Source organism: Penicillium citrinum (assembly GCF_028827155.1).
Source record: "Penicillium citrinum strain IBT 23319 chromosome Unknown utg000008l:1.0-2707905.0:1.0-2709502.0, whole genome shotgun sequence".
Lineage (NCBI taxonomy): Eukaryota > Fungi > Ascomycota > Eurotiomycetes > Eurotiales > Aspergillaceae > Penicillium > Penicillium citrinum.
The window spans coordinates 1,547,297-1,568,826 of record NW_026622693.1 but is presented as its reverse complement, the minus strand read 5'-3'; the positions used below and the strand labels follow the sequence as shown (position 1 = coordinate 1,568,826).

The 21,530-nt window shown below is 44.9% G+C and overlaps 8 protein-coding genes across 8 annotated transcripts; 4 read left to right on the top strand and 4 right to left on the bottom strand.

The window, feature by feature from the left end:
* Positions 1 to 726: 726 nt before the first annotated feature.
* N7469_009020 (Ran GTPase-binding protein LOS1) lies at positions 727 to 4,148 on the top strand (the record flags this gene model as incomplete). The annotated part of the gene is made up of 4 exons (XM_056647938.1): positions 727 to 783; positions 950 to 3,545; positions 3,608 to 4,059; positions 4,122 to 4,148. Exons 1-4 carry the CDS (start codon positions 772 to 774, stop codon positions 4,146 to 4,148), a joined length of 3,087 nt encoding a protein of 1,028 aa, XP_056497703.1. The 5' UTR covers positions 727 to 771.
* A 956-nt stretch (positions 4,149 to 5,104) lies between these two features.
* Positions 5,105 to 5,482, top strand: N7469_009019 (putative quinol monooxygenase; the record flags this gene model as incomplete). Its single annotated transcript, XM_056647937.1, has 2 exons — positions 5,105 to 5,126; positions 5,202 to 5,482. 2 exons carry the CDS (start codon positions 5,105 to 5,107, stop codon positions 5,480 to 5,482), a joined length of 303 nt encoding a protein of 100 aa, XP_056497702.1.
* A 544-nt stretch (positions 5,483 to 6,026) lies between these two features.
* On the bottom strand, positions 6,027 to 8,353 carry N7469_009018 (uncharacterized protein; the record flags this gene model as incomplete). Its single annotated transcript, XM_056647936.1, has 3 exons — positions 6,027 to 7,060; positions 7,110 to 7,565; positions 7,633 to 8,353. 3 exons carry the CDS (start codon positions 8,351 to 8,353, stop codon positions 6,027 to 6,029), a joined length of 2,211 nt encoding a protein of 736 aa, XP_056497701.1.
* A 1,028-nt stretch (positions 8,354 to 9,381) lies between these two features.
* On the top strand, positions 9,382 to 9,631 carry N7469_009017 (uncharacterized protein; the record flags this gene model as incomplete). The annotated part of the gene is made up of 2 exons (XM_056647935.1): positions 9,382 to 9,447; positions 9,473 to 9,631. 2 exons carry the CDS (start codon positions 9,382 to 9,384, stop codon positions 9,629 to 9,631), a joined length of 225 nt encoding a protein of 74 aa, XP_056497700.1.
* A 1,858-nt stretch (positions 9,632 to 11,489) lies between these two features.
* Positions 11,490 to 13,805, bottom strand: N7469_009016 (putative AMP-binding enzyme; the record flags this gene model as incomplete). The annotated part of the gene is made up of 4 exons (XM_056647934.1): positions 11,490 to 11,595; positions 11,661 to 13,251; positions 13,308 to 13,563; positions 13,632 to 13,805. 4 exons carry the CDS (start codon positions 13,803 to 13,805, stop codon positions 11,490 to 11,492), a joined length of 2,127 nt encoding a protein of 708 aa, XP_056497699.1.
* Positions 13,806 to 14,549: 744 nt separating this feature from the next.
* N7469_009015 (putative arginine transporter) lies at positions 14,550 to 16,362 on the bottom strand (the record flags this gene model as incomplete). The annotated part of the gene is made up of 2 exons (XM_056647933.1): positions 14,550 to 16,054; positions 16,146 to 16,362. 2 exons carry the CDS (start codon positions 16,360 to 16,362, stop codon positions 14,550 to 14,552), a joined length of 1,722 nt encoding a protein of 573 aa, XP_056497698.1.
* A 1,217-nt stretch (positions 16,363 to 17,579) lies between these two features.
* On the bottom strand, positions 17,580 to 18,242 carry N7469_009014 (MARVEL domain-containing protein; the record flags this gene model as incomplete). Its single annotated transcript, XM_056647932.1, has 3 exons — positions 17,580 to 17,688; positions 17,778 to 18,063; positions 18,167 to 18,242. 3 exons carry the CDS (start codon positions 18,240 to 18,242, stop codon positions 17,580 to 17,582), a joined length of 471 nt encoding a protein of 156 aa, XP_056497697.1.
* A 1,478-nt stretch (positions 18,243 to 19,720) lies between these two features.
* N7469_009013 (uncharacterized protein) lies at positions 19,721 to 19,995 on the top strand (the record flags this gene model as incomplete). Its single annotated transcript, XM_056647931.1, has 2 exons — positions 19,721 to 19,816; positions 19,882 to 19,995. 2 exons carry the CDS (start codon positions 19,721 to 19,723, stop codon positions 19,993 to 19,995), a joined length of 210 nt encoding a protein of 69 aa, XP_056497696.1.
* Positions 19,996 to 21,530: the final 1,535 nt, after the last annotated feature.

Below are 21,530 nucleotides of genomic sequence, written 5' to 3'. Positions count from 1 at the left end.
CATACTTGGTCATTCTTTTATTGTTCCAACATCTATACTGTGACAGATTTGTCCACACTGGCCTTTTTTTAAGTAGACTGAAGGTAGTTATACTAGATTCTCAAGACTCCACACTCTATTCTTGAGTAACACTCTATACATACAGCATTGCAGTATCTAGTACTAGTAACTTAATGTATTCCTATGATATATCTACACTATTTACACTCTTTTAATGTGTTCTTCAATGTTTCCCTGCAAATTTGTAGATATCACGGTGGCTTAGTCAGCACTCTTACAGCAGAATCGGTCAAATGAATCATTTCTACTGCGTTGAAGTGAAAAAGAGAAGTATATTAAGTATCTCCTGACTGTCTGTTAATTTTTTACCTTTTTTTAAAAAAAAAAAAATATTATTCATAACTAGTAATCTACTATAACATTGTGTAGACGATAGAATCAAACTGCTGTAATTCTTCCATCACGCAGCACCTTGCCCTATTGGGACACACTCAAAATTCCCTCGAGTCTGTCAATTCTAATTCTCTTCTCTTTCTACTGTACAATATTCATACACTTCATAAAATTCACCCTCTTCATTTTTCTTTCCATTCCAGTCTATTTGATTAAGATTACTGCGTCATTTGTCCAAACGAGAGCGGAGCCACGGGCAATCCCCGATTTGATGTGTTCCTCCACCGAAAAACAATTTTGAACCCAACACACATCCTTCCCCTCCGTCATCTGCACCTCTCCACGTCCACGCTCTGAAGGGAGTTTGGCTGGTCGAAGATGGAAGATCAGGTATGTTATAACTATTCCTCCTTTCTACTTTCTGACTTCAAGAAAAAAAAATATATTTCCATCCACCTCTATCGATCCCTTTGTCAACCCCCTCCCCCACTGCCCCTCTCCGATCCTCCGACTCGACGCAGAAAAAACGGCGCATTGACACATTGCCCACTTCTAGGTAGCAAATGCAATTGAGATTGCCTGGAATCCCCTCTCCGACCAAGCCCTAAAGTCGCAAGCATTCGATTATCTGAACCAACTCCGCTCCGATCCCTCCGGATGGCAGGTCTGTTTGAGCCTCTTCATCAAATCTCCCCCACAACCTGAGATCGTACGACACACGAGTTTAGAAATTGTCAACAGTGCTGCTCAAGCAGGTGTGATCGATTTAGCCTCCTTGGTCATTGTCAAGGATGGCTTGTTGTCATATCTAAGACAGGTCTACGGTCCTGATGGCACTGCTGCCCCCGATGCACCCTACATTCAGAACAAAATTGCACAGACCATCACTTTCCTCTTTTCTGCTCTCTACGCCAACGGTTGGGAATCCTGCTTCGACGATCTCTTGAGCCTTACCTACAAATCTGCCTCCAGCTCCACTCGCGATAATCCACTCGGAATTGTGTTTTACCTTCGAGTTGTGAATTCGATCCATGAGGAAATCGGTGATGTACTGGTCTCACGGTCTCGAGGGGAGCAGGATAAGGCGAACAGTTTGAAGGACTTGATTCGGGAACGGGACATGCAGAAAATTGCCAGTTCATGGCAGGAGATTCTCTCGGCATGGCAAGATGGCGAGGATGTCGTTGTCGAGATGTGTCTGAAAGCAGTTGGAAGTTGGGTCAGTTGGATCGATATTAGCCTTGTTGTGAACCAGACTATGCTCGATTTATTGTTCCAATTGCTTGGACGAGCGAAGAAGCAGGAATTACGTGATGGGGAACGCCGAGTGCGTGATGCTGCTGTGGACGTCTTTACTGAGATCATTGGCAAGAAAATGAAGCCAACCGACAAGATCGAGATGATTGATTTCTTGAAACTCAATCTGATTGTCACCGAACTTTCAAACAGCCCACCCTTGCACCAGAATCGATCAACCCCCGAATACGATACTGACCTGGCGGAAACCGTGGCGAAACTTGTCAATATCACCGTTCTGGATATCATTCGTGTATTAGAAGCCGATGCTGGCCCGGTCAAGGAGAAAGCAGACAATCTTCTGCAGGAATTCGTGCCCCATATGCTTCGTTACTTTTCCGATGAATACGATGAAGTTTGCTCGACTGTCATTCCCTGCGTCAATGATATGCTCACCTACATCCGCAAGCTCAACAAATCCAATCCATCCTATGAGGCCGGAAATGCCGAACTTCTCCGTGGTTTCTTGACAGCTATTATAGCAAAGACTCGCTACGACGAGACATCAGACTGGGGTAGTGAAGACGACCAAACAGATGAGGCGGAATTTCAAGAACTGCGCAAGAGGCTGGGCGTTTTACAGCAAATCATTGCCACAGCTCACGAAGAGCTCTATATAACTGTGATTGCACAGTCGGTAGAAAACACATTTGCCAGTCTGCGCGCATCCCAAGGCCAGATTGATTGGCGTGACCTAGAACTTGCCCTACATGAGATGTTCTTGTTCGGCGATTTGGCTGTCAAGGGCGGTGGTATCTATCAGAAGAATGCCCCTGCTGGACCCGCTGCTGTCAAGTTGATTGACATGATGCTTCGCATGGTCGAGTGTGAGATTCAATTTTTCACTCACCCGGCCACTCAGCTTCAGTACATGGAAATTTGCGTCCGTTACAGCGTTTTCTTCCAACATCATCAGCACCTCATTCCTGTTGTCCTCGAGAGCTTCCTCAAACTTGTGCATCACCCTAATCGCAAGGTCAAAACACGTTCCTGGTATCTTTTCCAGCGATTAGTCAAGCAGCTGCGAGCGCTCATCGGCAATGTGGCTCAGACTGTCGTTGAAGCCCTGCTCAAACTGTTGGTTATCAAAGCGGAAATTCCTTCGGAAACCGATGATGGCGACGAGATGTCATCTGAAGACCATGAAAGCTCTGCGGACGCAGTCTTCAATAGCCAACTCTACCTCTTCGAAGCTGTTGGTATCATTTGTTCCACTCAGGGCGTACCCGCAGACAAGCAGGTTCTTTATGCACAGGCTGTGTTGCAACCAATCTTCACCGATATGGAACAAACCATTGCAGCAGCTAAGAACAACGATGAGCGCGCACTTCTTCAAATCCATCACGACATTATGGCCTTGGGTACTCTCGCCCGTGGCTTCTCCGATTGGACTCCTGGCACTCACACACCCGCTCATATGCCCGCGCCCGAGGTTTCAGAGGCTTTCTCCCAAGTTGCCGAAGCAACATTGGTTGCTCTTGAGTCACTGAAGAGCTCATTCAATATCCGGACGGCTGCTCGATTCGCATTTTCCCGCTATATCGGTGTCCAAGGATCTCGCATTCTGCCACAACTACCCCGCTGGATCGATGGTCTCATGACTGAAACTTCGTCACGGGATGAGATGGCTCTGTTCTTGCGCCTTTTAGACCAAGTTATCTTTGGCTTTAAGGGTGAAATATATACCATTTTGGATACCCTTCTCTCTCCGTTCCTGCAGCGTGTTTTCTCTGGTATTGCGGATCCAACGACAGGTACCGATGATGAGATTCAGCTTGCGGAACTCAAGCGTGAGTATTTGAACTTTTTGTTGGCGGTTCTCAATAATGATCTGGGTGCTGTCATTATCAGCGAGAGTAAGTATATATTATATCTAATTTTTTATCAAATCAAGAATTAAAGCGCTAACTATCTCAAGGAAATCAAACTCTCTTCGAAACTGTCATCACTACCCTCGAACACTTCGCCAAGGACATCGACGATCCCACAACTGCCAAAATGGCTTTCTCCGTGCTGTGCAAGATGGGTATCTCTTGGGGTGGTCCCGATATCGCCCCAGCTGCCTCCACCAATGGCTCGACCCAGGCTGCACTCCCGGGCTTTGGTGGCTTCATGATTTCCAGATTCTCACCTTTGTGCTGGGCACTTCCTGCGAACCCATCCTTCAATTCGAAGGATGCTCAGGCTAAGCAGGTCCTTGCAGAGGCAGGTAGCTTGCAACGAACTATCTACTCTAAGACCGGTACAGAGTATACGGATTATCTACGAAACAATGAGCTTCCTGGTATGGGTATGGGTGGAGATCTTATTGACGAGTTTTTGACGGCATTGAGTCAGTTGGATGTCCGAGGATTCCGACAATTCTTCCCAGTATGTTTATGTCTCCTATTCAAAATTATTCGTCTTGCATTTTCCAGACTAACATTTTCCAGTCCTTCATCCAACGTCTCAGCGCATAATCACCTACCTCCACCACTTCCTCTTCCCCCTTTCCTTCTTCAACGACCTTTATTCTCCTTCTGGTTTTTAGATTCCCCAATGTCATATTGTTGTTTGATGAGAAAAAAAAAGAACGAGGAGACGTGTATCCTCACTCGGATCTGTGACATGATGTGATTTATTTCCCAGTCCGAAATTCATGACATTTATATTCATCTGAGCCTGACACCCTTTCCCTTCCTGCCATGGCATAAGCAAAAGCACCAGCAAAAGCAAAAGCAAAAGCAAAATACTTTTGGGGAAAGCGATCTCGAAGAATTTCAGCATGCTCCTCAGGATATTCCCTTGAGTACATAGCGATCGACGATTCATTTATATTCCCACTCACCCTGGATGTTCTGCATGGGCGTTCGAGTTATCGTTCATACTATTCAGCGGAAAAGTGCATATTTTTTTGTTCGCTGGATTTTTTTTTCAGGTAGGCTTAGATAGATGAATGAACTGCTTACGATTGCATTTCATTTCGTTAAAGTAGGATCATTGTTTGAGACTGTAGAGTGTAGAATGGTCTATTTCATTTGTAATGTTTTGAGAATAAGATAAATAAAGAGTTCTCACGATCAATTCCGATGCCCTAATTCACATATCAATCCAACCCAAACTGAATACATCTACTCATTTAACTCACACAATCACATACTCATGATAATATACTCAAAATATACCTACCTGCAAGATTAACCTCCATTTAGCGCATGCAACCCACCACTTAAGCACTCGGGATCACCTCGGGACTAATCTCGGGGTATTTGCATATTCTCCACATCGGCTTCACCGATGAAACCGGAAACAGAAATGATATAAAAGGCACATTGCCCCGCCCCCGCCGAGGGGTTACTTTAAACAATCTTCATCTTCATCTTCATCTACAATCCATTCATTCAGACATTAACTTGCTGAATATCATCTGCCCATCATGGTCTACACAATCGTCGTCCGTACGTTTTACCTCTGCTTCTCCACAGTTATACCAATGACAGATAACTAATATAATACACTATTATCTGATACAGACATGCGCGCCAAGCCGGATCAAGAATCAATCTCAAAACTTCACGCCAAACTCCTCGAGGCATCGGCCGTTTACTCAAAGGATAAGGAGACACTCTCCTGGTTCGTCATGCAATCCGTTCATGATCCGCAGGATTTCACTATTGTCGAGAGATATCTTCAGGAATCGTCGCAAGAGTATCATTTGAACAATCCTTACTGGAAGACTTTTGATCCTTATGTTATTCCGCTTTTGGAGAAGGATATGGATTTGCGGAGGTTTGAGGAGTTGGTTGAGAAATAGGTGGATAAATGAGAATTGTGAATATTGTGGATAAATGAGAATTGTGAATGTGAATGTGAAATGTGTCTTCTGTATTGTCATGTTTCTAGGTCTTGGTTTTTTTATGATTATTATGGTGTGGTAGTTGTATATTGTAGTCTTTCAACTAAAGATGATTAGGGTTATCAGAGTATATTCAGTAATAGTATTGATGATAGCTAGAGGCATGTTGAGGATGATATCTCGCGATTCATTTTAATCTAGCCACTTGACTACCTAAAAACTTCTCAGGAAAAATGCAACATAAATGAAACACCTCAACGATAATGTAACGCCACGTAATGGGGAATTTAGCAAAAAATAATGAGAACAGACAAGACAAAAGACAGAAAGGAATACCACCAGAATAAAAGATACCAGCAATCCCAAACCAAAATGGTTTTTGAAGTCGTATATCACAAACAATCGTGCACATAAAGATATTAGTCTCAAAATCATCGAGAATCAGTCACATTCATCAAACCATTCATCTCCTCATAGCACATCAGAGATCAGTCGAATTTGATCACCGCTCAAGACTACCGTACAGATAATCCAAATGCAAATCCGATAGACTTCGAGGTGGAAGTCCCCAAGTTCGAGCAAGCCAAAGTGCCAACCCTCCAACAACTCCAACACTACCAACAATCTGGACAAGGGCCCAGCTCCTTCGTCCAAGATCATCAATCCATCCCACTATACCCAGTGGATCATGGTGACTCATAGAAACTGGATAGTCGGCAGGATATCGAATAGCATGTAACGCGGGATTCTGCTCACCAGGTGGCATTCGAAGTCCGCAAAATCCAGACGTTTTTGAAATTGGAACTAGGGACCCGTCAATCACGCATTCGCTTAATCTCTCTGTTAACCAGATGGCTCGGTCACCACGGGCTAGAGAGGCATATCGATCTCGTTCATTTTGTAGACTTCGTTGTAAATCTGTTGCCCAGTGAGCTAGTCTTATCTGAGCCATGGACTCTTCGTGTCGAGTATAGTCTGAAAGTCGTGCCATTGTATAGCTGGGTGGTGATGGTTCCGCAATGGAGGCGAAGGATGAATTCAATGATTCGCCTGGGATAGCTCGCCAGTATGATCTATCCATCGAACTTCCAGAGAATCCAGAAGAGAGAGGAGCCGTTGGTGGTGGTACAGCAGAGAACTCGCCGCGCCTCGAGACTAGCTTCTTAGCAGCTGAATGACGCATCCAAGCGAGATGTTCCCTGTCGAATAATTTTTGCACCAGGTTTTCTAACTCCGATGTAACTAATGGTTGGACGTAGTCTGGGCTCATTAATGTACTTGCATCCATAACATCCAAGTCTGTGGTCTTCGCTGAGGACACTGTATATGGCGGTTGAGGGTCAAGCCCTTCCAGTCCCTCTGGCGGTGCTCCGAACAAAAAGGGTTTGATACCAGCACTGTGAGCCTCTTGGTGGAATCGAACTTTGGTCATTTCAATTTGCTCCGATGAGAGTGTATCGGCCTTGGCCACAACCGGAATGACATTGCTAAGCTCGCACAATTTTCGAATACACTCGATGTCCTTTGAAAGTGTAGCTGCAGCTAATTAGCCGGAGGAGTTTCACTGGAATAAAGCAAAACGTACCATTTGATACAAGATAAATAATAGCATCCACTTGGGACCCTCCGTTTCCTGCCAGTAAATTCTGCATATCTACACCTTGGCTATTCAAAGCAGTCGTAGCCCGGTGAAATTGCTGACGCATATACTGCAAAATGGCATCCGTCTGTCCAGCTCGACTCAACGAAACAGCCGGCGTGTCAACAAAACAAAGGTTTCGCTCAAGAACAATCTCCCCGATACTTTTTCGACGTCGAAGGACCCGCGAATCTTCAAGATCTGACCACCAAGCCGGATATGGTTTTGTACTAGCGTAGATCTCGTTGACGGCGGTGGTTCCGCGAGTGGGGACTGATCCAGAGTGGGGACGTGATGAACGCCGTCGTTCAAGGGCAGTTGTTTCAGAAGCGAGAGAATCAACGTGTACGATATCTTCGCATGTCTGAACTATAGATTTGATGAGTGAAGTTTTGCCAGATCCTATATGATTTAATGTCAGCGGGGCAAGTTCCTCGCCAAGTTACGTATTCTAAAAGGATCAGCTGACCTGAAGCTCCAGCAACCAGTATTTTGAACCGTCCCATGGCTTTTCCCCGCTCAGTAAATGGCCGTCTGCTAGGCATTTTGATACTTGGCATGATAAGCTGAGGAGCACCGCTAAGTCCCAGGCGCATAGAAGACCCAGGCCTTTCATCCTCGTCTCCCGAGTCAATCGCTTGGCTGTTTAACTCGTCGGCGATAGAAATGTCATCTAGTGGTCGGAGAGAATGGTTTGAAATCGACTTAGGACTACTCGGCAGGGAGGGTGCATCATCGGGGTTGAGCGGAGTTAACGGACGAGAGACCGTATCAGAAACGACAGATGGTATAGGTGCATCACGCACATCTAATGCAGATGGCTTCAGTGGTGACCTGCGATCTGATGTCTGTTCTTTATGTTTATCTTTGAGCCTCGGTGAGGGGCTGGTGGGTTGGCTTTGGTCTTCGAACTCTTTATCGCCAGGAAATAGACGAGGTGAATTTGTGGACATTCCCGATTTGGATAGCGTTTCACTCATGCTCTGTACTCCATACATGCTATCTTTTGTGTCACTGGGTTCATCTAGGGGTTGACTGGTTTCTGAATCGGAGACATCCGAAGTGCGGGATAGGAAGAATGTTGCGGGGGAAGCAGTGTCGCGTGGGTCCAGGGACGAAGGGGGGGTGATCGAAGGAAGACTTTTGGGGGAATAGTGGTATATCTGGGGTGGGACGCATGGTGGAATCATTGATGAGGTGATATCTGGAGAGAGTTGAGTTAAGTGGGAGACATTCTTTATCAAAGCTGTAAATTGCGGGGAGGGGAAGATCATGTCATCCAATTGCGTATGTAAGCTATCACGCGGTGAGCGCGGTATCAACATGCCATTCAAAAGATCATGTTGAACATGAGATTGCTTAAATTGGTGGATACCTCTGCGGTTATCTCATCATTTGGCATATTATGATGTAGCAGCGAGTGGTACAATGTTCAATATCTATATACATTTCACGGTGGGGCGTGCTTTATCACTTCTTATCGCGGGCAAAGTTGTGTATAATAGGATATAGTTACTTATAGTCTATTAGCAACCAATGAATAGCAGTGCCATCAATAATATGATATTATACTATGGATTTGTGTCTATATTAGATCTCTTTTTGCTACAGTCCATCACCGAATCGCTCATCTTCTGCTCGTCTTGTGTTCATCATGCATTTATTCAGTAGTTCTGGGACTAACCCCTGTATACTTCAGAATACTTTCAGCCGTAGGTCTGTATAACATTAAATCTTCCAATTATTCATCAACTGGCAAGATGGCCGAGCGGTCTAAGGCGCACGGTTCAGGTTTACCTGATCCTCAGAGATCTTTAATAGATTTCCGTGTCTCGAAAGGGGCGTGGGTTCGAATCCCACTCTTGTCATTTCTTTTTTTGTGTTTTTACATCTCCCCTCTAGGAGAGTGACTGGGCATGTACTAGGTCAAAATTTCTATTTTTCACATGCGGATTGATCATTATGTCGACTCATTCGTAGAGCTGATTGATGGATGTAGACATGTTAGCTCGGTGTAATTTTGTACTCAAATAACGATGATCACACATATAACATGTATAGAGGCATCTTGTTTGCCCTTTAGGGTTTCCCCGTCTTTGCAGCATAATGACAACTTATGGCAGCCGCGTTCCTATGCAGAAAGATCAATCAACCAACTACTTAAACAGCAGGTCGTCATTTGTCAACTCATCAAGTTGAAACATTCGACACCTCCAACATGTCTGACAATCAACGTCCATCATTGGATCCGCCTACTGCACAGGCTAAGCATGTAACCCTTCTGGTAGGAGAACGCCTATTCATTACAGCCCGTCAAATACTCGAGCGTGAGAGCTGCTTCTGCACCTCCTTGTTCTCTGGACGATGAGATAGCGCCCTACTTCCGGATGGCTCATACTTTGTCGATGCTGATCCCGGTTTATTTGAACACATTCTACGCGACGTGGTATATTTCCAATATTTCATGACGTCCAGGAAGGACATGATCACTTGTTATATCTTGCGCTATTGGAGGGGGCGAGGTACCTTCAGATTATCCGACTTCAGGATTGGCTTGAGAATAGGCGGTATCTCTCTGCATTGACTGTGAGGGTATCGGTGGTAGAGCTCGATCCGGTGGTAGACAATACTTTTACCGGGGAAACGGGCGACTCTGTTTCTGCTGATTGGACTTACTGGGCTGGGCGGGAGACGAGAAGCATATATGTCTGTCCTAGGGGAATACCTGTTCACAGAGAAGAACCTGGTGATTGTGGGTGGAAGCGCAAAAAGGCACGAGCGAGGACAGTGTACAATTGTGACAAAGAATTGGTCGCGAGGGTATTGCAAGTGAGGACAGAGACGGAATTAGATACACGGGTCTGCCTGGTTCATCCACGAGGAACTTAGATGAGCGCCAATATGGGGCTTCTCTTCATTGTCCTTGGGTTTCAGGTTCGAGATGGACGATATGTGATTAAAGCACGGCGCATCATTGGCTGTGGTGGAAAGTGTTGGTGTATACTGTTGGGAAATCTTTTTTGGAAAAACATCCAATGCAGACAAGACAACAGTGTATGAAAGACAACAATCTAACTTGTTGAGGATAATCTTTAGTGCTCTATAAGGGAACTTCCAAGTCAGTGGGAACTTGTGCTGGGGTAAGAATACAGTACTTACTCATATCATGATACGTAGTGCGTCAATTTTAGTCTAGGGTTTTCTCCTCGTTTGAGGATATACTTTCGCGAGGGTCACTGCGGTGCCCCAGTAGACATGACTACCTTGTAATAAGCCTACCAATTTGCCTGTATAGTATGCGTGAAGCAACGCGTACCTCCATTCGCTTGAGAATCTCACCTGGGAATCTTCATATCTATTTCATGTGTCTGCCGTGTCATTCCAAATCATTGGAAATATATTATACTCCCCTGTTCCTCGGGTATGCTTTCAATATCCAGAACCGCACCATCATATCAGCCGGCAACCTCAACTTATCATGACACGCCGGGATATGTTGTTGGTAGGGCTAATTACCGGACACTAGATCTGCCCCTGTAAGCTGCTGTGGTACGAACATGGTTTTCACAGATTTGATAGCTAGGCAAGACAAAGTATATTTGATATAGAGATAATGCGTTGTATGGTACCCAGTATAACTATGGAACCACCCATCCCTTCCGATGGCTATTATATATATCAGAACTAACCAAAGCATAACAAACTAGAAAAAGGTGCTTAACAACACCCTTGAAAAAATAAATAACAAGAAGTCCCCTCTATAATGCTCCACATCGAACCCTTAAAAAGAACCCCATCAAAATAATTCCCACCAGATACAGCACTCAATGTGCATAGAATATCAAACATGTGCTTCGAATCGTCCAACTTCATTGAATGAGATTGAGAATGCAAACTTTCGGACTACATTTCATCCAATTGGCAAGATGGCCGAGTTGGTCCAAGGCGTCAGGTTAAGGTCTACCTTAACATCAATTCCTGATCTCCGCAAGGGGGCGTGGGTTCGAATCCCACTCTTGTCATTTCTTTTTGTTTTTTCCCTTCGTTACAGATCAACTGAGTAGATAGCTGTTCCTTTTATCGAATCAACTGGTTTTTTTTTTTTTTGTTGGGTTTATGTCCCAGGTTCTCCCAGGGCCCTTGAGATTCACACAATTATTTAGTACTAGTAAGTACATCTACGATGACGAGAAACTCATTAACAGATTCAATATACTACAATGCTGACCAACATAAATATGCGGCCCTATGTACAAGTGGAATAATCGACATCAAGGCGAGCCCGATAAAGATAGCGTAACAATATATATAAGAAAGAAAAGCAATCTATAGCTTGGCACGAGGAGCAGACTCCTCCTCCAGAGCCTGGGCGTAGAGTTGGTCCAGAAGTTGACGGTAAGCCTTGGTGGTAGGAGGACGCTTCAATTTGAGACTAGAAAGAGATTAGTAAACACCCAATGGAAAAATATCGGTTTGAGTAGGGGGATGTGGACTTACGTTGGGGTCAGGAGGTTGTTCTCAACGGTAAAAGGTTCAAGTTTCAAAGAGACGTTCTTGACGCGCTCGTATCCGGCTAATTTGTGCTTCTTCGCAACGCGCTCGAGATCACGCAGGACGGCTCGGCGGATTTTGTCGTCGGAGAGAGTGGCCTTGATAGCTTCAAGGTCTGTCGGTTCGATCGTCTTGCCGAGAACCTTGGAGGCGAAAGGAGCGTACATATCCGGTGCAACGCCGAAGATACCAACCAGGAAGGTCTGGACACTGTCGCCATGGACGTAGGCCTGACCGAAGTAGCCAAGCTCCGAAAGGATGACACCCTCCAGTCGCTCGGGGGAGATGTACTCACCCTGAGCAAGCTTCAGCACGTTCTTGCGTCGGTCAATGATGATGAAGCGGCCCATCTCATCGACCTGGCAAACGTCTCCGGTACGGAACCAGCCGTCCTCGGTCATGGCCTTGGAGGTTTCCTCGGGATTCTTGAAGTACTCGGTGAACATGTTGTTACCACGCAGGAGGAGCTCACCGCGAGGGTAGGGCTTGTCCTCCACGGAGTATTCCATGTCTGGGAGAGAGACCAAGCAGGCCTCTACGCAAGGTGCAAGACGACCGCAGTTGCCGGAAGACAGGTCATCATTAGACTGTGCGGTACCGCAGGCATAAGACTCTGTCAAGCCATAGCCCTGGAGAACATCGGTACCAGTTGCGACACGCAGGAAGTTGTGCAGAGTCGGGTCCAGAGGAGCCGAGCCCGAAACCATATATCTAGCTCGCTCCAGACCAAGAGCAGCGGCAACCTTCTTGGCCCAGATACGGTCGTAAAGAGCGTGGTGGATGGAGGCCTTGGAGGGATCTGGGTTCTTAAGGTTGGCAGTCTTAGTAGCAACAATGTGGCGAGACAGAGCGCCCTTGAAGCCTGGTTGCTCAACAGTGGCAGCACGGATAGCAGTACCGAAACGGCTGTACAGACGAGGAACAGACATGAAACCAGTTGGCTTGAGAAGTTTCAGATCGTCGACAAGCTCCATGATGTTACCGTGGAAATAACCAATACGAGCACCGCCCCAGAAAGCTGTGTGTTCAGCCAGACGAGCATAGATATGAGCCAGAGGGAGATACGAGCACATAGTGTCACCACGGGCCTGACCAATTGTGACCAGACCGGCAGAAGTAGCAGCAACAGCGTTGCCATGGGTCAGAACAACACCCTTAGGAGGACCAGTAGTACCGGATGTATAGTTGATAGTAACAATATCAGAGGGCGAAGGAGCGTTGTATCCGCGCTTGGATGCCTCGCCGAGAGCCTCAACCTCGCTGATGGTATAGATAGAAACGTCAAGACCAGCCGCGATGGACTCGAGTAAAGCGCGCTTCGAGTGACCGTCTTGCTCACCGGCATCCAGGGGATCCAGACTGACGATCATTTTCAGGCCAGGCATAGAAGACTTCAACTTAAGGAGAGTTGGGATATGAGGAAGGGAGGTAACGACGCAGCTAAGCTCAGCGTGGTTAATGATGTACTCGGTAGCATCTGGAGCCAAAACGTCGTAGATGGAGACGGAGTAGAGACCTTGCGACATGCAAGCCAAATCTAGAATAACGTTAGACATCTGATCAAAAGAATAAATGATGTGAGGAAAAAGGTACCAGTGATCTGCCACTCCGGACGGTTTTGGCACCAAAGACCAACACCGTACTGGCCGGGACGGTGTACATTGTGCTTCTGGTGAAGCTCAACTAGACCAGCACCAAAGTTCGCGCGTCTCTTTTGCACCTGCTCATAGGTAATCCATTGATATTGATCGAAGCTCTTGGTAGCGGGGTTGTACGAGCGCCAGCCGAGGCAGTGGTTCTTAGGTTGGCGGTTGGCAGTTGACTCGAACATATCGTGGGCAGTCACAACCTAAAGACGAAACTAAGAGTTAGCAAGATGCTCTTCCGAGATATCCGTAAGCCGAGGTATACACATACCTGAGGATCAAGAGTCTTCAGAAGCTCCTTTTGGTAGTTCCATGCTCGGTAAACTCGGCTACGTCCAGACTGTTCAGTGCCTGGAATACCAACGGAGTAAGGAACGCCTTTTGGCGGGGGCTGCTTAAGCTCCTCTGCCTTGGCGAGATGAGCGGGCAACTGTGAGAAAAACATAATGACGGTCTATCTGAATAAGAGGTGGAAATGTCAGTCACAGTAACCACATATATAAGAGTCTGTCTGATCTTGCTGACTACATAAGATCCAACCCCAACCTATAACCTATGAGGGGAAGAGGAGGTGAACAAGATACTCACAGGAAGAGCGAAACGCTTGCCGGCGCGAAAGAGACAACCAGAAGAGAAAAGGAGAGAGAAAGGGAGAGTGTGTGGGGGAGGGAGGGAAGGGGGGGGAAATTAGAGGAAAGTCTGGAGTAAAAAGAAAATCCGGAGAGCGCGACCTTTTTCGGTCAAAACCCCAGCTGTGACGGTCGAAGCGCCAAAGTACCTCGGCTCGTTTTTGAAAAGGGTACTTTGTGATTTGGTGAGAACTCCATAGTTTAGACAAGTACCGAGTGGGTCCGCCACCCCTGGGGATTGATTCTGCACGATGTCATCCGCCACATGCCGATTCACATGGAAGAAATTACGGAGTACTGTACTATGTACTAACTATTACATATGCTGAAGTAGTTAATTCAGCTGGATAAGAACGTGAGAAAGTTTAATACCATAAGAAGTATGCTATTCGTGATTGCTGCAAGAATATATCAACAAATAGAGTATATTTGATATCAGCAAATGATAAATATGTGGTAATAAGTAGTGATGTTTATATGATACAAATAGGGAAACATTGCAACGCCATGCCAGATGCCGAGAAACAAGAATTATCAAAATATACGCTCTAAAAGCACAACTAACCACTGATCCAGTGCCAAACCTTACCATACCACGTGGTAGGCTCGGTGGTCTCCCAAGTCTCGTTGTCAAAGGTAGTTCGGCCAGTGTCAAGGTCGGCCTCAATAGACTTGACGAACTTGGGCCGGAAAATAGCCCAATGACCGAGGTAAAGCACCACGAACAAAATCAGACTGAGATAGTTGATGAAGAAGTCCTTCACCTTGAAGTGGGGAATGAACGCGGTGAAACCCTGCGTGAGGATAATCAGGACGTTAAAGAACAGTCCGTACCACGAGAACCAGGGTTGCCAGATAGCCTTATAAGGCAGAATGTCGCGAGACATGTTGCGCACCTTGAGGGCCCGTTGGAAGGCTAGATGGCAAGCGTTCAATGAGCACCAGGTGATGAAGCCAGCTACACCAGAGATCTGAAGAAGCCAGTTGAAGACATCGGCACCCGCATTCGAAACGTTAAGGAAACCGAGAAGACCGAACATAGCAGTGAAACCAACAGCATAGTAAGGCACACCACCCTTAGAAGTCTTCCTCATAAATCGAGGCGCGAATCCCTCCTGAGCCAAGCCGACAATAATACGACTGCCACTATAAACGTTCGAGTTCGCCGCCGACAGGACGACGGTCAAGAGGACGGCGTTGATGATATCCGGGAGAACACCGACACCGGCAAGACGAGCCGCAATCACGAATGGAGAGGCATTGGCATTCTGAGCAGACGCTCCACTACCGTCACCAGCAACCATGTTAGGATCATTAGAGGGCACAACAATCCCGATGAAGAAGATGGTTAAGACGAAGAAGAAGATAATGCGGTAAAACGTCTTTCGGATAGCGGAGGGAACGGTTTTGCGAGGGTTCTCTGTTTCACCAGCAGCGATACCGACCAATTCAGTACCCTGATAAGAGAAACCAGCCTTGATCAAAACAGACCAAAATCCGACGAATTTGGCAACAGAGTCAGACGCATTAACCTGGTATAAATCGGGGGTTGTGAAAGGACCAGGATGCACCCAGTAGCGGAAACCCAGATAACCCTGATCACCCACACCGGCATTGACACAGATAGCGAAGATCATAAATCCAATCACAGTAATGATCTTGATACTGGAGAACCAAAATTCGATCTCACCATAGAACCCAACAGGCATCAAGTTAAAAACGATAATAACCACCCAAAAGACAGCGATAAATATAGCGATTGGGATATCCGAGTTCCAAAATTGAATAATTAATCCGGTAGCCGTTAGTTCCAGGGCAAATGTCGAAGCCCAGGAGAACCAATAAATCCAACCCATTGAGAAACCCAAACTAGGATGAATCAATCGTGCCGCATATGTTGTGAATGAACCGGGGATAGGAATATAAGTCGCGATCTCTCCGAGAGCTGTCATGACCGAATAGACAATTGTTCCGACAAAGATGAAAGCGATCAGGGCACCGACAGGACCAGCATTAGCGATGGCCGAACCACTACCGATAAAAAGACCAGTTCCAATAGTACCACCTAAACAGCGATGAGTGTAAGCTCAAAAAGAAAAAAAAAAATTCTGCCTCCACGCGCTATGTCACTCGCATGGTATATCAAGCTCACTCACCAATAGCAATCATCTGTAAATGTCTACTCTTCAACTTCCGCTTCAATTCCGGCAACGGATTCGACTCACGGCTAGCGCCGTACTTTTCATAATCGACATCATCATAGGCATTGACATTGACGGGGTATTCCTGTGGCTGGGAGTCCATAATTGGACCCTCGGACACCATCTTCGTCTTATCAGACCAGGGTGCGTTGGTGACCTCGTCCTTAGCCATACCTGACTCTAGCCAAGCCAGTATGAGAGGGAGACAAGTAACAGTAACAGCAACAGCAATGAGAAGGGAAAGAAGAGAAGAAGGCTCTGACTGCGCGGCGCGCACTCCTAAATTGTCTCCACTTCAACCAGCTTGGATCCTATCGCACGGGTGCCTCCGAGGGCTTCGTGTGGAGACACGCGACTGGACAGTATGTACACCACTGTAAGTGTATGTGATATGTATCCACGAATGAATGCAGCGTGGAGAAAGAGAATGTAAAAGTGGAAATTTTATGTAAAAAGAGACATCGAAGAAGAAAGATGGTCGCTTTTAGACGTTTCGGGGAACGCCCCCAGATCTGATCTTATATATACTACATAGTACTATCTTTTGTCCTATGGATGTATCAGAGCAGAGTTTTCCGAGATACCACGTTTGAACCAAGTGGGCCACAGAAAATTCCTTCCGGTGGCGAATTACAGAGCCGCCATCCAGTGGGAGTTGTTCGAGATAAGCATGATCTGTTTGATTGTATGTATGTATGTATAACTGAGTTATCACTAATTTTGTTTTTCTCATCTACTATAAATGTCTTTGGCTGTCTTCGTGAGGGATCGTGCGGGAGGGAATGAACTAAGCGTCGCCCGATGTGACTCTGCATGAGCCACTGCCGATCGCGGTCAACCCCACTGACTCATAGATTTAGAATCTGTGTAATAGTATATATTTGTGAATCTACATCTGTAGTAAAAAATAAAATTAAATATATTATATTCAACTATGTATACTATATACTTGTCTCTAGTTATACTGTATACATAGTATATACTGATTCCACTGAGCAGCTCTAATTAAGATTAGTCATTTGCACCTGCCCGAATCGGCGAGCCGATTCCGGTTCGGGTGGGGCGATAAGCAACCACGTTGGAAATTGTTATGACAAGACTAATGTATAGTATAGTTAAGTATATTATACTATACGGAGAATACAATTATAAAGATTGATGGTATAGTATATAGTATAGTCAGATATAAAGACTGGGTTGAAATCATGCGATATTATATCAAGATAATATAATAGACCAAGTACCACTCACTCAATTTGTATACAACCGCAACAATACTCCTACTTCATATGATCACAAATAATAACTAAAGAAATAACAGAAACAGACATGACCGGGTATCGAACTAATCAAGCAGATCATAGATCAAACCAAATGTTTCAAACATCCTTAAACTCCCAAATGCGCACCATGAGGCGTCTTTTGCGCACTCTCCCCCGTATGCCGATGATGCAAAAGATCAACAATAGCGAAATAACTTGTCACAACAAACAGCACCCTAAACAACAGTAACCAATAATCAACAACTGCACCATCCACCATTGATAACGATGACAAATACTAGTAGGAAGCGGGGAGAGAACTCACCACTCAAATGACCCAAAAACAGTAACAGCCTGTAAAGCCCGACAAGTACTATAATGACACCATCTGGGCGGGGGTAACTCCGCACCTAACGCAATGAACCCCGCAAACCAGAAAATCATAGTAATGACCTCGACGGCAGGGATCACGAAACGGTGGGCGAGTTTTGGGAAGAATATCGGGGCGGCGCCTAAGTAGGGGACTGCGATGAAGGAGGTCCAGCATCCTAGGAATAATAGGTAGTTTACTGTGTCGGAGATGGACCATGAATCGTAGAATGTGCTTATCACTGTGTTATGTTAGTTTAAACTGTATAGTGTACATAGCTGTGTCGTTGAAATTGTGGGGTAGCTGTGCTGTGCTGTGCTGTGTGTAGCTGTGGTTGGACGTACCGTAAGCGGTTAGGGCAAGGACGATTAGGCCGAAGATGATTTGGACGATGCGTATTGCTTGGATCCAGGGAATCATGGTGTAGTATGTGGGTGATGTGTATGCAAGCGGGTAAGATGTATTCAGTGGTGGTATTGTGGTGTTGTTGTGGAGTTTTAGGTGGTGATGCTGGAGAAGAAGCTAAATAATTTGAAGGATCTGTGAATGGAGCTGGTATATAAAGTGGGCTAAGTTGGTCAGCCACCGTCGTCGAAGTCGCGTCATCGGTGACACTTGGCAGTCAGCTGGTTTTGTGATAGCCTAGGGCTGATGGCTGATGGCTTATAGGGCTGATGGGTACAGGAGGGTCTTTGGTATTTGTGGGTATTTATCTAGTTTTGAAGATGTAGAAAGAGTAGTGTAGAGTAGAGTAGACCGGACTATGTAGATTATTGCCAGAGAATGATCTCTAGGTATAGTCTACCTCCTACACTGAGTACAGTCGTTTTCGAAATCAATTTGACCCCGAATTCATTCGACTTGAATCTTGGAAAATAAATACGAGATACGCTAATCTGTTTAGTTTCACCGCTTTGTTAGTTGGGCAGAAAAGTGAGTGGTAATGGCTGTACCAAATTGTCAATATACTGTAATAAAATAGTAATGATACATCGAAACCCGTAGAATTGCCTGGTAGATCTGTTCTCCGTTTTCCCATCAGTCCTAGTCGTGGATTGCCATTTCTCTCTCTCTTTCTTTTCGTATGCAGTGTAGTTTTATGTATCACTGTACATTCGCCAGTTATTATGCAGAAGACTGTGTTTATGCTGTATAAAGCTAATTCTGGTAGGGAAGGATGTTTACTTTTTTTTTTTCTGTGGAACTTATTCTTTGCGAAGTATCTTATTCGTGGGTTCGTTGCCACTCCCGAATCTAATATGGGTTATTCCGTAAACTAATATAAATGTTCCAAGGATCTTGATTATTTTTAGAATGCAGCAGACACAACTGTGCTAATACTACGCCGGCTTCCTCAACTATCTTGGAGTAGTTTCAAGATATATTCTTGTGATAATTGTAAGCAAGGAAGTGCTCAGTTTCCCATCGCTTAATATATCCTTACGAAGTTCTGCTGTCCCAGGCGTCTGTATCTTTAAATAGTTACTACATTGAAAAGTCCAGAGGTGTGAAAACCATGATAGGTTTTCAGTCTTCGGCTACTCCAGTAATAAGAATCTGCTTTCAAAGTACCCCAGTTACAGGGCTAGTAATCGAAAGAATTTCAAGGAAAAGAGCTCATACTTGAAGTTGGATACAGGCTCCCAGTATTCCTGGGGTACGATGCTACTGACTACCCGCTGATTTAGGTTGCTAGGCACAGCTATGATGTTGTACAGTTTTATATCTTGCAATACTCTCTTACTTTAAAAATTGCAGCGATCTGCCACCCTGGTCACATTTGAGACGGAATAGTGATAATTATTCAGATTTTTACAGCAAGCATTAAATATGGTATAGAACAAAACAATTTTCTTTTTCCTTACTTTTTCTAGTTTGTCACTGTCTCACAGGACCTCATGAATAATCTCATTGAGAAGCACGCTTTGTTGGACGCGACTCCTTTCACTCCCCCTGTCGCTCATCTCCTATGTATGGACAAGAACTATACTGATGTATGCTATTTGAGATCCCTCTCAAAAACTCATTTGAAATACATTCGACTAACAATAATCACCAGACATTGGTCTACAATATTGAAGGTCTGGTGCCGAGCTGCGCGAGCCAAATCGCTGATTCAAAGAAGAAGCTCTTGGAGGCTTACAAGTTGGCCACGGATACGTACGAATATTAAATGCAAAAACATCCTTTATCGTCATATTTGGGATACTTTGGCCTGCTTTACCAGTTGTATGAGAAATAATAACATTGAATTGAAGCATCACATTCTGAAATTTATCTCAAACTCCGTTTCATACCAGGACTACTGGTATCAGTAGAAATGGGTCGTGGCTCACTACAAAGCATGAATGATAGACATCGCTGCAGTCTTGGGTAGTAGTTATCCATTATACTACGTGGCTATCGTTTCGCTGCCCTATTGAAGCAGCGTATTGTTCAACTGTTTGATCATCCACGCCGCAAGAAAAAAAAGGGTTGTGTTTAACCGCTTTGATATCCTCGGGTTTGAAAGGATGTCCTATCACCCTTTAGCTTTGAGGCCAACCTGGCCTCAAAAATAGAGCGAGCCTCATAGTGAGGAGAAGGAGCAGTGATATTATTTGCTCATACAAGTGCAGGGTATTTGAGGTAACTAATGTAAATGAGCCTGTAAGTAGTCGTCGTCCACGCGCGTCGTGTCGCGCTCAGTGAAACACATCACTTTTTTGCCCGCCATATTTGACAAGGGCTTGTATCAAAGTGATAGAGTGTTATTTAAAACTAATGCTTAATCTTCGAATACAATTTCCTATATTTTCAACTATAACTTATTTTACCTACTAACTAATTATTGTTAGTCTATAGATCTATTAGTTATGGTGTTTATGACTCCCTACAAATCTGTAGATTCTGTAAAATCTTCTTTTTTTTACACACTGATATCGAACTTGAATTAAAGAAAAGACAATACCTATACTACGATATCGGGCTTATTGAAAAATTGTCCGCAAGTCGTTGCGGATACTGATAATGGTCTTGGCTTGCTACATTCAGTTTGTTCAGCCATTTCAGATGTGCGGAAAGAACCGCTCTCGATCATATCACGGACGAAAGCAAGTTTTTGAAGGTGAGAGTCTTGGAGCTATATAGCTCGCATTAGGAACGGTAAATAGAAAGCGGTTGTACATAAAGTTCCTAAGTATTATGCAGGGACCGGGGGGTGGGGGGGGGGAAGAGGTGATTCTGTGTTCTGCTAATTTCGTGTAAAATACACCACTGAAGGTACTGAATACGTATTGTAAAATACATTGACTATTTGTAGAAGGCGGTCTAAGTCGAGGTGTCCCAAATAGCATTCAATCATAATCCGCATATCCAGGATCCATTTTGCAGAAATCCAGTCGAAAGAGTTCGATGTCCAACTAATTTCGAAAATTACTGTACTGCATACTGACAGAACAATGTAGATGTTCACATTCACATCTTTGCTGCCTATTGAGTCTTGGCGACATGTGAAGTGTGGCGTTAACAGGAATGGTGGATACAATATTATTTTGGACTGGAGTACATATATTTAGTTACTGGTTGCTATTATTAATATTCAGAATGGGGTACATCGTACCTGGTTCGTTTTGGTATAACGGGCGCTTAGATGGTGATTGATAGCCATTTCATTGCATATAGTATATACTGTATGGATCAGGCTACGTTGGGCTGAGGGTATTTGTT